At 38.2% G+C, this 17,778-nt stretch overlaps 1 protein-coding gene across 2 annotated transcripts in view; it reads left to right on the top strand.

The window, feature by feature from the left end:
* Window positions 1–17,778, top strand: part of NAV3 (neuron navigator 3) — a 272,512-nt gene that overhangs the window by 127,916 nt on the left and 126,818 nt on the right. For both annotated transcript variants that reach the window (XM_050896725.1, XM_050896718.1), the window contains exons 7-8: window positions 928–1,067; window positions 7,857–8,892. In XM_050896725.1, coding sequence (XP_050752682.1) covers window positions 928–1,067; window positions 7,857–8,892 — 1,176 coding nt within the window. The remainder of the gene's footprint in view (window positions 1–927; window positions 1,068–7,856; window positions 8,893–17,778) is intronic.

Here is a 17,778-nt window from a genome sequence, read left to right as displayed (position 1 = left end):
ATTGCCACTATTAAAATCATCATATCATTCCAATAAGTGAGAAACAAAAGAGAGATTTTCTTCTCCTATGGCAAAAGCCTCTTGCTGATTCGAGCATTTCATTTTGTCTATCAGATAACAAAACTGGAAGGGAGTGGGGGTGCCCACAAAGATGCTGCAGAAAGTTTGAAGTAAGCATGTATTAAAGAATCTTACATCAGAGAACAGATTCAGACAGAAAAAAGATGCAGACTTACACACACCAGGGACAACAGAGTCTACATATTTTTTCCTTAGCATAGCCACACAGTAAGGTTCAGATGGTGGCAGCAAATACTAACAAATGAACCGTATAGTCTACATTATATAATTCTATCTAAAAGGTATACATGCATCTGTAGCATCTAGCTAAAATATGTATTTTCACTATTTTTCATTTAAAATAATGAGGTGGAAGTGCTTCAGCCAATAGCCCTCTGAAAAATAACCAAAGATAACTAAAAAGCTAGCTTTTATGCTCAACACAGCTGTGAAACATTTACTAGTGTAAGAGATATGAAATATTTCTCAACTATGTATTGCTGTGCTTTCTAATAAATTTCTGTAACATTTCCTCTTCAAAAGTGACAGACTTAAATAGAAGTTGATATTGCACTTCAATGGTTTGTTAGGGTGAATCTGTTTTAGCAATGTTAATGGCAAATGCAAAGCATCTTCTTACATGTCTTGTGACTCTAGAAAGCGTCTTTTTCCCTTTTGTGTGCATAAGGATAAGCTTTTATTTTCATTTGTGGAGTCTAACTAATTTGAATCCTCCTGTTCATTGTTGCTTACCTGAAATAATTGTTTTCAGTTGTTGGTTTTAAATTCTGGTCTGATATTTGTATACTGCCTCCTCTATATGTTGCATTACATAAAATGGACTGATTTCTGATGATACCATTCCAGGCTTCCAGGACCCTCAAGGGTGCCAGCTGCAGGCAGCAGTACCAAAGTCCAGGGAGCTTCTAATTTAAATCGGAGAAGCCAGAGCTTTAACAGCATTGACAAAAACAAGCCTCCACAATATGCAAACGGAAATGAAAAAGGTAAGTGATTAAAAGTTACTAAGCTTACTCTACATAACATATAAGAGGAAAAAAAAATATTCACCAGAAGAACCCATCCACAAGTGTCAAAGAAGTCAATGTAGTATTTAGACTTGGTAAGGAAGACCTACGGAGATAGGGCTCTGAATTAGGACTTGTGGTTGAGTTGGGATTAAAGTTCAGAACTGAAAACTTTCAAGATGTTATAATTATATTTTATCCCTCTTTGATGGAAATATCACTGGGTGATTTTTCTGAAGTAAAAATTAATCTATATTGGATGCCTACAATCTTGGTCCGTATTCAAGTCTACTTATACCCAAAGGAAGACTGCCATAATTTTCAGGGGACTTTGCATCTTAGCCTCTAATGGAGAAGAATCAGAATATTGTATTTGCATCAGAATATTACATGTGTTTATTCCTTCAGAACGTTACCTAGTGTATATATAAGTCTAAATAGAGGATTGGAAATTAAGTCAAATGTAATGAAATGTTGCAGGGGTTTGAATTCAGTGTTCATGTTTTATTGCCTCCTTTAAATATGAACTTCCATTATGGAAACAAACTGAGTTCCCTGGGTCCTTCTGTTTCTCCCACCCTGACACTGTTTTGCTGGAAAATGTGCCTCTTCAGGCTTTAGCTCAGAAAGAATACTGTAAAAATTCAGCTTTCTGAGTTGTGTAACTAATCCAGCCCCTTCCCTCCCTTCTTTCTCCCTTTGTGTAATGAACATTTTATTCATATCTCTGGGTTAGAATACAGTTGAAAATGATACAACATACATAGTACCCGTTTGCATCCTTGGGGTCTGTGGGAGGAACAAGTATGCAGTGAATGTTCTTCATCCAAGCAACAGGCAGCTATCCAGATTTTTTTTACAAAATTTTGATGAACACACTTTGCCCCTAGCTGTATCTGAAGATATAAAAACCATCCTTTCAATAGTTATTTCTTTATTTTTACTATCAGGGTTGAATGTTTTAGATAATTCTATAGCGGGATTTATTTTGTCAAGGACTTGTTTGTGGCAAGACATCCAGGCTAAAACTAGAAAAGAGATCAGAGTGAAAACTGAGCAGACACTGTATAGTTCACAAATACAATAGTGAAGTTATGAAGTAGGAGATGTGGCTGCTTGAGTGAAGGTATGTACAGCAGTTTAGGTTTTAGAATTGCTTCATAATGTTGACATAAGTTTGCTACTGAAATATGTGAGAGAAATGATTCAAAGTGAGACATGCTTGTAGATACTAATATTCTTAGCTCGTTACTTGGAAACTGTCTTTTGACTGCTAAGGTTTGCATTGCATTGCACATTTATGTGGCTTTTTGCATGATGAATTTCTTTACTTTCCCATTTCTTTACAGCAGAGAATAAGAACCTTGATGAGATTTTTAGTGAAGTCGTCACTTGCAAGAGGAGAAGGGGTGGCTTTTTTTGTGTATAATCATCCAACTCATTTTACAGGATATAGAAAATGTAACGTTGCATAACTACAGAGTACTATATTTTGAGATGTTTCTGTCTGCTCTTTTTTCTTTCTTTCAAAACAGCAGAATGGATGGAAGGACATTGATTTTACATGAGAATATAAACTGAATACAAGTTTGTTTTAGAGTATAAAGCAGAAGTTTATTAGAGAAAATGACTGCTGTGAGTGCAAGGATAGCAAAGTGATATTTTTTATAATACCTTAAAAGAACACATGAGAACCTGTATTTGAATTCACCATGCTACTTCTTCGTTTAAAGAAAAGAACAACTGAACCATGCTATATTTTAAATTTAATTGTTATAGTGGCTAATTTTTGAATATTACAACAAAATTTCCAAGTAGTCTTTTGATTTTTTTTTAAAGTGTTTGAGGATGTTCTGACCTGAGTTTTTTTGAAGAATTTGTTTAGAAACAAACTTCAACCATTACAATAATAGTAACAATGACAAACACCTCTTAAAAAAAAAAGTGTCACTATATTTTGAAAACCTGATTTTTCTTTACAGTGTGGCACACATAATAAACCCTGTATTTCAAATTTTGCTTCTGATGCAGATGCTTGGAGTAAGATAACCTTAACAACTTCCATTGAATGGATGTACAGTCCATACACTCTAATTTCTGAGACATAGATCATATAGTAAATAGCTTGTAATTCTGCATTAGTACTGCATATACTGAAGCAGAAAAAGAGATGACTTGCGCTAGGTAAATAGTCATTAGAGGTTGGGACCTCCAGACCTCTTCAAGGGCAGACCACTTTTGGTACATTTTTCTCTGCTGTACACCTTCCTGTATGTGCTGTAAAGAGGCCTTAGAAAAGATATACAGCATAAGTGGGTTTTTTTAATCCAGTTATATGTAATACTTGAAATCCATTCCTGCGTAACATGATTTCCAACTCAGTCACAGTGGGGAATGGATATGTAGTCACAGAGTTAAAGGAGACCTGAAGGTGATCCAAAATAAGATGTGATATGGGCCTTTTATTTAGTATTTCATTATGTAGTATGTCATTAATGTTATCTTCTTTGAATGTTGCTTAGGGAGTAGTTCACACAGTAAGAATCCTAGCTCCCCTGAGCGAATGCAGATTTGCTCTTTATTGAGTACAGCCCAGTTTTCAGCCACAGACCCAACCCATTGCTGTGACACAGGTAACTGTGTGTAGCTGTGGTTAAGTCAGGAACACAGAATGCACCAAAACAATAAACATGCCATTAGCAGAAACTCATCTGTGGAGCTTTAGTGAGCTGATCTTATTTTTTTTTTTTTTTTCTCCTGGAATTTGCGGCTTATGGATGGGTTTCAAAGAACACATGTGTTTTCCAGGTCACGTCACATCTATCTGCTCCTGACTTAAGAAAATAAAGATGAAAATAAAACTATGAAAATGAAACTATTTGAATAAAGTAACTATTCACATTGCTAATAAGGTGTATACCCAGGGCATTTTGAGTCCCGCAAAGAAATAATGTTCTAATTCAAGTCAAATTTTAAAAACAAATATTTACACTTTAGAGCTTAGAAACACTGTATCTGAACACTGATAAGGGTCTTTGTGTCATGGAGTTTAATTGCCCTCTTTTCGATATAATTTAATAATATAAAATGTTGTTTGTGTATTGTCCAAACTTGGTTTCAACAGTTTTTGGTTATTTTGCCTATACCAACTCTGAGAAACTCTGTCCTGGAACTCCATTGTCTGATGATGCAAATAGTTGTTCATCTGTGGCCAGTATGTACTTCTATAGCTAATTTATTTACGTTTCTTCTGGTGCCAGTATTTTGCCAGGTGTCCCTGGTGGTGTTCTCCTCCTGTGCTGATAAGATGTAGCTACTTTCTCATGGACAGCTGGAAAGGGACAGTTGAACAAACTGAGTTCTTTTGATCTCACCAGATAGACCTCCCAATCCTCCAGACATCCTTATAGCAATCTGTTGCAGCTCTTCCATTTTCTACTAACCTTTTTTATTGTGAGTGACTAAAATTGGATACTCTAATCTGGGCACCTGCCTGCTACGGACTATTTAGATTATCAGTACCTAACTATGCTGCAACAGGGGAGCTGTTGTCACAGAGGTCCTGTCTTCTCCAACAGCACAGAACACAGCAAAGGTCACAGACAAGAAGACAGAGGAGGTTGACTATATATGGGGGCCAAGTTTATCCCCTCATGTGTCCTTTAATTGTGCAACAGCCTATGAAAAGTGGACTTGAAAATGTTCATTTGGTTGTCATGGTCTTGCTGGGTTCTGGTACAAATTTCTCTTTTTGCACTGAACACCTGGGGGTGTTGCTGCTCTGCTTTCCCAACGCAGGTTGGGCTGAGCTCTGAAGCACTGAGCTCTCAAGCAGAATGCAAAATTGTTTTCACCACAAGCTGATTATGCATTTCAGCAATAAAGGGATTAGGCCCTAAACAGAAGACTGTCTTCTTGTAAAATTTAGTTTATAGAAATACGAAATCCTTGCCATAGGTTGGGTTCACTCTGTATCAAAATCACCACAAGGTGGGGACAGATTTCATGTAATGAACAGCTAAAGCTAAGTCCAACTGAACGTGCAGAAAGCAATGAATGATGTGCTGCAGCTTCAAGTAATGCATTTGGGCTGGGGGAGAAATAAATCTTTTTATTCCACATCTTTAAACATACAGACAGGCTCTCAATATTTCTTGAGAACGTGCAGTCCACATTCCTTGAGGAAACATTAAGGATACACTTTAAATTGAAGATTAAAGCAAGTTAAAGTTCTCTGTAATTTTTTGATGCTGTTTATGGTTTGTGACATAGGGATCAAATAAGTACCAGTGGTTCCAGGAACCTGGGGTTTTTTTGCTATATATGTAGGAGAACAAGCTGTTGATGAAACAGTAAATACTCTTCTTTTTACACTTTTTCCTCCCAATGAGTTTAATATTATATAGCAGGAAATATGGCAAGGCATACATTCTTCTTTTTAATCAGAACGCTTTTTTTTTTTTTTTGGGTAGTAAAACTAATAGCCTGAAGCCATACAAATGTAACAGAATTAATACAACAGAGTGTAGCGGCATCCCGCTGTTCACAGATTGTTACATGTATTCTGCATTAGCTTTGCATATTCTTACAGTGAATTGTTCTGCAAAACTATTGGGATAGCTAAAGACCCCAATCCTCCTGTGTAATTAAGGCAAGATGTGTGCAAGAAGGTCCTTGTGCACACCCAGTCCTGGGCTATCAGCCACGGGGCTGATCCCTGCTATACATTAAGGAAGCCTGAGGGCTGCAGTAATTTCCAACAGCTGTTGTTGGCCCCAGGCTCTCTTCCAGGATCTGAGGCTCACCAGAAAACAGCAGGGGCCCAGCCACAATTCCTGCCTTGGTCACAAGGGAGGGATCAGCTCTGCAGCTGCCCACCAAAGCTGCTCCATGTGCATGGTGCTACCTGGAGCCTGGGGAATAAGCCGTAACCTTACCTGTCCCAAAAAATGCTCTGAGGCAAGTCTTACCAAAACTAAAAAAGTTAATGTTTTCTTGCCTACTAACTGGACGCAGCAGAGCTGCTTGAAACCTTCTGTGAAGGTGGACTGAGCTCATTTGGTGCTGTGGACATTGCATATCAGGCTGAGGAGCACACGAAAAACTCTGAGCAGATGGAATTATACAGCATCTATTGCAGGTGGAGGCGATTGGCCTGCTGGGGTCCAGTTCTTAATAGTGTCAAGCAAGTAAAAGCTGTTACATTTCTGTCGTGTTACTTTTGTTCAGATTTTTTTTAAAATTATTTTTAAACTACAATTTCTTAATGCTATTTAGAGAAGTAAATTTTGCTATGTCTGCATTCTCTTTGCTAAAGAAAAAACAACTCCCCTTTCAGGATGCTCAAAATCCTCCCTTTCCTATGTGTATTAATGGCCTTCAGACTTCCAGGTGGGTGGTGTAATCCATACTAGGGCCTTAGGGCTGAGACTGCAAAAATGAAAATGACGCATAACTTCAGACTCCGTGCTGAAGGGACAAATGTCTTCAGTGTCCTCATCTACTGTATTATTCAGACAGGGGGGCCCCAAGGCATGACTTTGGCTTCGTGTGTGTATGCAACGTATCCAGCACTTTTTGCTATTACACGAACTATACTTGCATTGCATGTTTCATAGGCTTCCTTGTAGTACTGAATTTGATATACTACAGGCAGGCTTACACCTAATTCACTGGCAGTCCTGAGACACAATGGCAAGACAAGATAGATACACTAAGAGAAAATATGTCATCTGCTGAAATGGCTATGTATCACATATTTGATTGCCATTACCACTTCATTTCTCTGGTGCTCCAGAGTAATAGTGTTTAGATACTGAGATACGTCTTGGAAATCTGAGCTTCATACAGAAGAGCTTAACCCTTTTATGCATTGCTCTGTTTTGCTTAATAAGGCTAATGACTTTTTTGAAAATCGTGGTTGTCAAATAGCATAGTTTGATTATTGCAGAAGGAGTCTTGTTTTCATTCATTCTGAAGATTTGCTGAAGTTCCTGGACGATGTAAATGTAGCGAAGGTACCAGAGCCACATAAATGAGCCTTCTGTACCTACCTGAGCTTCAGGCCCAAAACAACTATCATTGCTGTACCCATGTAGATGATATATCACCGTAACTTTCAAGTACTGACACTGGTGAAATTGTTGATATATTTTTTCCCACCTATGAAGGTGCAGTGGGATAAGTTCCTGAAGTCAGCTACTAAAGATCGTTAACTGTACTTAAAACCAAAAAAAGTATAGTGACCTGCCATTTTTTGCTTTTACGAATATTGATCATATCCATTTAATTTCAGTATTACTCAGTCCTCCTCCTGCACCCAAAACCTTAGCTTTCTAGCATGTTTTGCTTTCACTAAACATCAAAACCATCATTCTCTGGTTTTGTTTTTTCTTCCGATATTGTAGCATTCTTTTTTCTTCCATGTCTCAGTGTTTTACTATTAACAAGTGACTGGAAGAATTTCTTTATGACTTATTAAAGATAAAATCTTTAAATTGGAAGGTTTAATTTGCATAATGAAATGGTTACAAGGAAGGTGTTTCCAAGGCACTCTCGAGCTCATAGAAGTATTGAACAACACCGTGATGGTGAGGGGGAAAAAAGGCATTTTCAGTTAGCATCCTTCATGTTCCATGCACATGTAAATTATGTTTATTATAAAACACATGTAACCGTGTTTTAAATGCCAGAGGAGTATGGTATCACCTTCAAGCAGGAGATGGGAGAATAACAGTACCATTATGGTTCTTTCTGTTTTTTAAGCAGATTCACCAAAAGTCCCTCACCCATCTGCAGGCATGAATGGAAATGTGCAGCATCCCACCAGCACCGGGCAGCAGCAGGTCTCTGCCATACCCTCTCCAAGTGCCAGCAAGCCTTGGCGCAGCAAATCCATGAATGTCAAACACAGTGCAACCTCTACCATGCTGTCCGTGAAGCAGCCTAGTCCTGCAACCTCCCCTACTCCATCTTCCGACAGGCTCAAGCCACCCCCTTCTGAAGGCATGAAGCCCCCTTCATCTGGACAAAAATCTATGCTGGAAAAATTCAAGCTGGTTAATGCTAGGACTGCTCTGAGACCTCCTTTGTCGCTGAGCTCAGGACCCAGTGACAGCGGGAGAGAGGATGATACCTTTTCAGAGTGTGGTGAAATGGATGTCTTAAGTGGTGGGGTGAACAGCGGCGGCTCCACAAGTAGCAGTCCTAAAGTATCACCGAAGTTAACCCCTCCGAAAGCTGGAAGCAAAAATCTCAGCAATAAAAAGTCTTTGCTACAGCCAAAGGACAAAGAGGAAAAGAACAGGGACAAAAACAAAGTTTGCACTGAGAAAACAGTCAAGGAAGAGAAGGACCAGGTCACTGAAACATCTACAAAGAAGAGCTCAAAAATTGCAAGCTTAATCCCAAAAGGAAGCAAGACAACAGCAACCAAGAAGGAAAGTTTAATACCGTCTTCTAGTGGGATCCCGAAACCTGGATCGAAGGTGCCAACAGCAAAGCAGAGCGCTTCATCCGCATGCACGGGAAGTAAGGAGGTTGAAAAACTGAGGACTACAAAAGGAAACCAGTCCCAATCAACACCAAAATCTCAATTTAGCGAGAAGGCTTCTCCTTCCTCTGGTCTTGCTGCTTCTGAAGGGAAAGAACCAAGTGCAGCTCTCACCCCGGGGTCCTCCACGGCTCTGTCGGCCTCGATGGCTGCAAGCAGCAGCCAAGGCACGGGAAATGGTGTCGTCCAGCTTCCTCAGCAACAGCAATACAGTCACCCCAACACTGCCACAGTAGCTCCTTTCATTTATAGGTAAGGTCACCGAGGGAAATTGGTTTTGTGTTACCATTTAGGAAAGAGAGTGAAAATGGATAGAGTAACGGTGGGTCACACTGTTATGTTTCTTATCTCCCAGTTTCTGTCACAGCATCATGCACATGTTTTCCTAATATTATTTTTTAATTAATGTTACTGTATGAACAATTTCTTCCAAGAACTCTGAGTATCTACCTTGTACAAAAGCAATCCACTGCAAATATTTGCCATTTAAAATTCAGGATGTTTTGATTAGAAATACAAATCACATGATACATTCCTTGTGCTGCTTTTGAAAGGTCACGGCTGAGTCAGGTTTCTAGTGCGAATATTCTTGTTTGCAATTTAAGAACCTCGACATTTATTTGCTGATATTCAATAATATTTGCTTAAAATACACTGTTCTCTTAAAAAATCCTAAAATAAACTGCTGATGTTTTCAGAGTATGTAACCATACTAGTAGGATATTAGAGGAAAAACCATACACAAACTTTTGCAAGTATTCAAAAATATTTCAACATTTTGGGCAGAGAGAAAAGGTTGCTGTTTGCAGGTCCTTCTCCTGTTCAGTTTTATACATGAACTAGGTATAGATTAATTCCATGGAGACAGTTGATTTTTACAGGTGACACAAGCTCTTCTGATGGCCAAGGCTCAGGAACAGATGAATGAACAGTTAAATGTATCAACCTTTGAATTTATTTTACTATATGATAGAGCAACTGAAGAAAAGCTGGGAGACTTCATTGTTGTACAGCTCAGAAGACAGAGTAAGTGTAGAAAGACTGGCAGGCTGGTCTGAGTAATGATTTCAGATGTCAGCTGTTGGAGGGCTTTAGCTACAGTTGTGGGTAAATTTAACATCTGATAAAATGACAAATGCATTATTAAGCAAAATATACTGGCAGTTTTTGTTAGTGAGTAGTACTCTAGATAATCTTGGCTAAAGATTAAAGAGGTGCTGAAGTAGGCTCTGAGGGAGTATATATATCATTACACACAACTAAACATAGCTTCAAAACCAATCTGGATGAGTGATAAACTGTTTAAGTTAATTCTGAACAAAAGCAGTTCAGAAAATCATATGGGAGGGAAAAAAGGCATAATATAGGTTATATTTATTCTAATGTTCAGTGGGTAGCCTCTTGAGTTTCAATTAAATTTATCACTGGATGTGCTTAATATGCATGTTTCTTTATAACTATCTGGAATAACCTCAGTAGTAAAGACGATTTGCAGTGTGGTACATAGGATGGCCTACGTATGTGTTAGGGTGCATACATGAGGAGAAAGAAAAAGAAGCTATGCTTTGCCTTCAGATGCATGTGCTATTTAATGGCAATTTTACCACATATTGATGCCATTTCATTGCATGATGGAGATATCTTATCGTTCTTTTAAGCTTCATCATGAAGCAAAATGTATTTTGAATTTTAAAGGGCGATAGAAGCATGCAACTTCCAGTAAAATTTGGTATTAATAATCATCTATTTGCTTCAAACAAACAGTGAAGGAGACTGTATTTGAAGTTAAATCTCACATGAAAATAAAATTCTCAGAGCCAAGGTCTGATCTCGGAATGCCATAAACCCAGAGTAATAGACCAACTTTGATGAGGTTACTTCAGTGTGTATCTCTGTAAGTGAGAGCAGAATCTGACCCAAAACCACATAGTAACTACATTCCTTACAACTCTCAAGGGCTTTGTAATAGTACACAATGATTTCATAGAACAATATAAATATAACCAAGGATAAAATATCCAAATTTCCAAAGTCAGCATATTTATTTTTCTGGACATATGGCAAGTGGAAGTGTGCATGAAGCTGGGGTACTGTATTTACATTTTCTTGCTCTTAAACATAACTGTTTTCTGAGCAGTCACCACAATTTATACACAGAAATTTCAGGTGCACTTGTTGGCTGCTAGAACAGCTTTATAGATCAATGAGTTAATAAACAATAGTTACCATTCGGACTAACAGGTTTTTTTACAGCTAGAAGGAATATCGAGGCTTTGAGAGTTTGTACTGCAGTCCTTATAAAAAGTTTCAATACAATTTAGTAAAAATACAGTGTATTTTATCCAGAATACTGCAGTGTACTGCTGTGATCAGTTTAGGCTGTTAGCACAAGGATAAGTAAGCTAGTGCTTTGTCTGGTTTGTTGCTGATACCTGTAGTTATCATGTATTTTGCAATGTTTGATTATTATGCAGGAGAATATTACTGTAGATTTGTGAGTAAAAGAAAGTATTCCAAAGAGTTTCTTTGAGGCCGGCATGTATTTTGCTTAAACAGGGAATGCAATGCTATAACAGTTATCAACACCCATGTTTTCAAGGAGTTGTGTATTTTTATTAATGAACAGTAGATAGACAATACTGTTTCACTAGGAGGTTCTGAAATGATATATTGCACTGTTCAGCTGTGCACTCTTGGTGCTTCATCCTATCTGATATCACATTGTATTTTTATGCCTCGAACACCATGGCATAGAAATTCATATGGGATTATTACTTCTCTTCAAAGATTAGCAGCAACAGTCAAAGTTGCATTTGAGATAATCTAAATGGGTATAATTTAAATTCTTCCATCCTCCTCAGGAAGTGATGATTTATTTTCAAATGCAGTTGTGAATGTGTTATTTACAGCCCCTTATGTGTCCCCTCTGAAGTTGACTGCAGGGTCCAACTGATATAAGAAAGGCTGAAGTAAATGTAATTTAGTTGCCAGAAAGCTTGATAAAGAGATACAGCAGGAAAAACAACTAAAAGGAAGGTGTAAGAGACTGTATAATTGTTTAAAGTATACCAGCCGCTACTTTAAATTACACATTCTTCTACATAGACAGAATTGGACGAAGACGGAAATTGTGCCATCTGCCAGAGTCTCTTAGACTTATATTGAAATTGGCCATAAAATTTAGTTATCTGCCTAGTGGTGCTTAAATTTCAGATGGAGAAGAGTAACACAGAAGTTTAGTGCTTACTAGGTTACAGCAAAAACAGGAAAAAGAGAGGCATTAATGAAAACAAAAAAAGAAGTCTGAATCTTTCTCCTAAAGTCTTAGCAAGAGAATAACAGGTTAATTGCTCAGTATTTGGAGTTCTTAGCTTTCCTACACATTGCTCAACAGTGTATTATAACCTGTAATTTCAAACATTTTCTTGCACAGAGAAGAGCCTGTTGTATGCAATCATTGCTTTATTTTTTGTGAGCTAAATTGTGTAAGTTTGTGTTATTTCCATAAAATGGGAAACATCACTAATAGTCCCAGGAGTAACGCAAATGTCACCTCACTCCATGGGGCAAATCCTTAGTTGATGTAAATCATCATAACCCTACATGAAGTATGTGATACGTTGGCAATTAACATTTGCTGTGGATTTGCTCAAACACTAAAGGAGTATTTCAGTAGGAGAATGTTGAGTTGTAACTGGATGCGTGTACTGCAGTTTAGTTTTATTTTATTGACTCCTCCAGTAACCACTGTAGGAGCTTAGTGGGTCTTTTTTCCATGGCTGGAATATAGAAACTGAAGTGCCCGAATCCCAGGGGCTGTGGTGCTCAGGAATTGCTTATTCCTGAAAAGTATAGAAACTGCTGCAGAGAATTAGCTGACCACTCATCATCCTGAGCTGCACTTTTATGTTGTGCATTGCTTAAATTTCAGTTCTTCAGCTAAATTTGTAGTTTAATGATAGCGACATCTGGAAGAAGTTTCAGCACTGTCTGAATTGAGACCTTACAGAGATACTCTTTCTGTGTCAATGCTGGACTACAAAAAACAGTTTGGCACTCCTTTTGTCCCTGAAGAATAAGAAACTGGTGACTTCAGCTACCTAATAGGTTGGTGTAAAGAAGATGGGGCCAGACTCTTCTCTGAAATGCAGGGTGAAAGGATAAGAGGTAACAGATGCAAGTTACAGTAGGGGAGATGCTGATTAAAAGTTGGAAAAAATATTTTTATTGAGGGTGGTGAAACACTGGAGAAGGCTGCCCAGAGAGGTTGTGGAAGCTCTGTCCTCGGATGTGTTCAAGACCCAACCAAACGAGGCCCTGAGCAACTTAGTGTAACCAGACCTGCTTTGAGCAGGTCATTGGACCAGATGGCATCTAGAACACCTTTCTGATCTAAATTACCTTATGATTCTATGAGGACTAAAGTGCTTACTAGATAGAGACAGAGAAAGGAAATATCAGTATAATAAATAAACGTGTTACTGGGTACTAAAATCTTCTTCCTATCTCCTTTCCTATATGGCAATTGAAACAATTCTATTACCAGACCATAGCTTCAAGAGTACATGGGAAGTGCAGAGCGGTGACAGATGGGAAGGAGGATATAATCTGGTTGCACCTCTGGAGGCACAGTGAAATTCAATTCCAGCTGCCTGTTCAGGATGTTTTTATACCGGCTTAGGGAAAAAATTAAACTACTCTTCAAGGATCCTGCAAACACAGCATCTGCAGGGTTTGTTGAAGCCATATTTATGTCCAGTTTTAATGACTAGAAGCTCCTTCTGGTCACTGATTCTGGAGTTAAAATTAAGTTTTCAGTAAAAGACATTCTATCAGTTAATTGTTAATAATAGATTGTGCTGCTAAACATACTGCAACTCTTTCTTTAAAAATGTGATGATTCAAAGTTATAGTGCAGTGCTTTATTGATTTCTGTTATTCACATTACTGTTGTGAAAATAAAACAACAGTCACCACCAAAATTTTGCAGTCGTAGGTAGCGCTAAACATTGCCACTCACCAGTTTCACTTGTAACAAAAACACAGTGTTTAGAAAAATCCTCCCATTTTCTCATGCTTAATTTTCAAGTAATTGTGCAAGAAAAGTTTCCAGTGTAGAGGTGTTAGCTTAAGAGATGGGAAGAAGGATAATAAGTGAAGAAATCATTATAAACACATACTTGATTAATGCTGAGTTAAAAGAGTAGCTTGATAATTCAGTTGCTTGCTGTTCATGATCTGAAGTTATTCTTTTAAATTGCCATACAGACAAGTGTGGCCTTATTCCTTTGACTAAATAATCAGTAAAATGTAGGATAAAGGACCAAAAAGGATATTCTGTTGAGTCTTTTGTCACTGGCAACCATACTAACCCTTTCATAAACCAACTAATTTTTATTTTAAACTAGTTAATCCCCACTACTCCAATGGGAAGATTCCTCCAGAAACTCACTCATCTCATTGTTAGAAATTGTTTACAGCCCACATGGTGAGATTGCATCCATTTATTACTTTGTTAATATTGTCCTTTAACTGAAAAAGTTGTTTTCCCTCTTTTTGATCACTCTTTTTAAATACGTGAGGGAATAATCCCATCCCCTTCCTTCTCTTTTGCAAGGCTAAACCAAATCATCTCTTTTCTTTCCTTTCAGAAGGGTTTCTTCTTCCCCATGAGCATCCTAGTAGCCCTTCCCTGCAGCTGTTCGCAATTTAACTCACATGTCTTGAACATGGGTGATCAAACTGCTCATGTTCCAGATGTGGTCCTGCCAGTCTGTTACACTGACAGTGATACACATTCAAGACAGCTGCACCTCAGAGAGATGTTGGAAAAAAACCCCACCATATTCATCTGATATCTTTTGGAATGTCGAGTAAAAACCAAACAAATCTTTGATGTTATCTGTGTTTATCAAAGGTTGGCTATTTCGTTAGAGACAGGAAATGACTGACTGTGCTAAAGACAGCTTATTAAGTAGTGTTCCAAATTCTGTTCTTAATTACTCCTGTACAGGCTCATTTTAATCAAACTGAATGAGCTTGTGCAGGTGTGATTGAGAGCAGGATTTGTCCTATTAAGTGAGTTTGATGCTCTTACAAATAGGTAGCATGTAACTCAGTGGGTTGGGGATAAATATATTCTCTGATTGCCATGATGAAAATAGAAAACAGATTGTCCTCTTTTCATGATGGTTGCCTAAATTAACCTGCGCTGCAGATGCACAGCACTGGAAGAAATATCAACGGGGTTGCTTTGACTAAACTGAAATTCTTTTCACTTTCCTTGATATCAAGAGAGATGCAAGAATTAATTGTTTTTAATGCAGTGGGATGTGAATGAGTAGAGGATAGAGGGCTATTCATTAAGGCCAATGTGGAAGGTTAATGAGAAGATCTTTTAATTTGCTGTTTGCTTGCCTTGAGCTTAATCTATGCTGCAGTCCTGCAGAGATCACTTAAGTCATTCACAGGATTAATAAGTCCCACAGAAAGAAGTAAAAGCCAGAAGTATAGGGGAAGACAAATCTCACAATTTCACCTTCCTTTTTTTTTTTAGTTAGAATGGTTGAGCTAAGCAAAGAGACATCTACATGCTTGGTCCAATGTATCACAACCTGTGACAGGCCTAGGGCAAAGCAACTTGAAGTTTTAGGCACCCAGTCTATACCTGGACCTCCTTGTTCCCCAAGACCTGAGGCTCCTACGTGATTTTGCATGGAAGTCTTTTACCCCTAGACTGTTCTGAGCCCATCTGGGCACTCCAGAAAAAAGAAGGGTCTTGGCCATCATGCACCAAAAGGCAGGGCTGCTGTGGAAGTGCTGGCAGCTGGCAACCCAGTGGAGACCTGGTGGGGGAAGAGCTATTGATGAGAGCCCTGTCCCCAGGTTCCTCCTTGGGCTGCCTCCATCACGGCTTCCCAAGGGCTGGGCAGGTGCTTTTTGGCCCATTGCTTCCACCATAAATAGCCAGTTTTCTCAAGTAAGCAGAACTTAGACTGCTGCAAAATCCGTAGTCCTCTGTGGGATTTCTGTTCTTGCCTCAGATAATTAGAATCATTGATGTTTTTATCAAATTAAACATAAAAATGCTGAATGAAGTCAGTATAGCTGTTTCTTTGTTATTTGTTTTGATAGCAAATCACATTTATTTTACATTATATTCAAACTTTCAAGTAAGATAAAAGGGACATTTCACGCTTCTTAGATCTGTTATTTCAGGCTGCCTGTAAGTTTAAGAAAACCACATATTTACATTTGGTTTGTGTATCCATGGTTTTCTTTCTAAAAACTAAATCAAACATTTTAAAATTATTAGTGTTATATGATCTTTGCTATTCAGTGTTTTTACTTTAAGGCTTAGATTCTGGTGCTACCTTATGTCCCAGAAACTGGATTTTGTGCTGCAATTAATCCCACCGATGAGATTCTAAAATTTGGAATGGAAATCTTTGGAAGTATCTCTTCTCACAGTGTTTTTCAACTTATCTTCCTGGTTATAGCTACATCAGGTTTTTGAAAATGGAAAAAAAGCCAACAAAACACTGAAGAATGGGAATGTGCTTTAACTGGTATTTGGTATATCTCTGAAAGTTTTGATGTGACCTGGGCAAACAAAGTTGTGAACAAGTGAAAACTTGTATTCATTGTTATTTTAAGTAAACAGATTCACTCACCGTGCTGAAGTTTACTTAGTTGCTCTAAGTCACTCATTACTTGTTTGTACTCTTGGAGGGAGATCCATTCCTGTTAACATAAGTATCTGTGTTCCCATACAGTCAATAATGAATTATGTATTCATCTGTATTGACTTTATAGGCAATAGTCACTGCCAGAGGGCAATCTAGATCATTGAATTTCTGTTTTACCTATCCCCATTCACTAGATGAAGAATCAGTGCAAATGTTGGGTATTGGTGACCAATGGGAGTCCAGACCACTTAATCCTTTTCTAATGATAGATGTCCAAATAAACAGGAATGGATCCTTTCTATCCTCTCTTAGAAGATAGCTTACATATAAGGCTCTTGGTCACTCAGGGAAGGGTTTGCATCACCCTTCTGGGTTGATGCAGTGATTGATGGTTGAACAGTTGTACAATCAGGAAAGCAATGCAATAGGGTCAGACAGAGAACAGGCAAAAAGGATCTCTTTTTGTTTCTAACCAGAGATGGACTGATGTAAACTCCATATACATTTTGTGGAGAATGCTAGAAATACTTGAACTGCACCCACCTAGCTGGGCGCTCTTCCTACAAGACCAAAAGCAACCTACTCTTTTCCACGGTTCTTCTTAACAAACTCCAGCCTCGCTCCAGCCCTGGAAGCTCTGTGATTTGAGTTTAACAAAAAAAGGGGAGAACACTTCAATTACCTTTGCCATTATTATAAATGCCTTTTTCTGAGATGTGTTTTTGGGCTGATGGTTTGCCCTGGACTGATCCAGCACTACGTCTCAGCACTAAACCCAGACAGGACTACTCATGAGCATTCATGGCTTCTCAAAGTGGCTTTCAGTGAAAGCAGACATACCGCTCATTAATTTTGATGATTTGAAGTAATATGGGAAAGCAGGTGGGACTGTGGAATTTCGGGGTGTGTTCATTGGGGAGGGATAGAGTGGGCTTTTTGCTACTTAAGACGCTGTCCTCAAGCCCCAAATGTAAAATTACATTCCAGGTCAGTGGGACATAGTTAGCCTTGCAAGGTGTGCTGAGCTTGTGTTTCCAGTAGTGTGTGACAGAGAGAAATAGTAGACGAGAACGAAAAATAGTTTTTTATAGAGCAGTTGTCCATCTCCAGCATCCCAAAAGTACAGAAATTGATAAGAAATACAGTGCATCAGATCGGACATCATTTGCATTTCTATTTCTGTGTAAGTAGAGTCAGAGTTACGTGATTCTAATCAATGGGTTCCACCATGACAGTACTTGTGCCGTTGTAAGTGTATATGTCTGCTCCCTCAGTTACTGTCATGAATTACTGAACAAATCCATTCAGTAATTAACTTTGAAGAAAATGTTAACTGGAAAGTTATTTCATAAAATAAGTTGCCATAAAATTATTTTGAGAGATAAGTCACTGTTTTTATCAGATATTTATAAAATACACATTCATCACAGTTAAATGTTTGTGTTTACAG

The sequence above is a fragment of the Gymnogyps californianus genome, chromosome 1, assembly GCF_018139145.2.
Source record: "Gymnogyps californianus isolate 813 chromosome 1, ASM1813914v2, whole genome shotgun sequence".
Taxonomy (NCBI): domain Eukaryota; kingdom Metazoa; phylum Chordata; class Aves; order Accipitriformes; family Cathartidae; genus Gymnogyps; species Gymnogyps californianus.
This window is presented reverse-complemented; position numbering and strand designations above follow the sequence as displayed.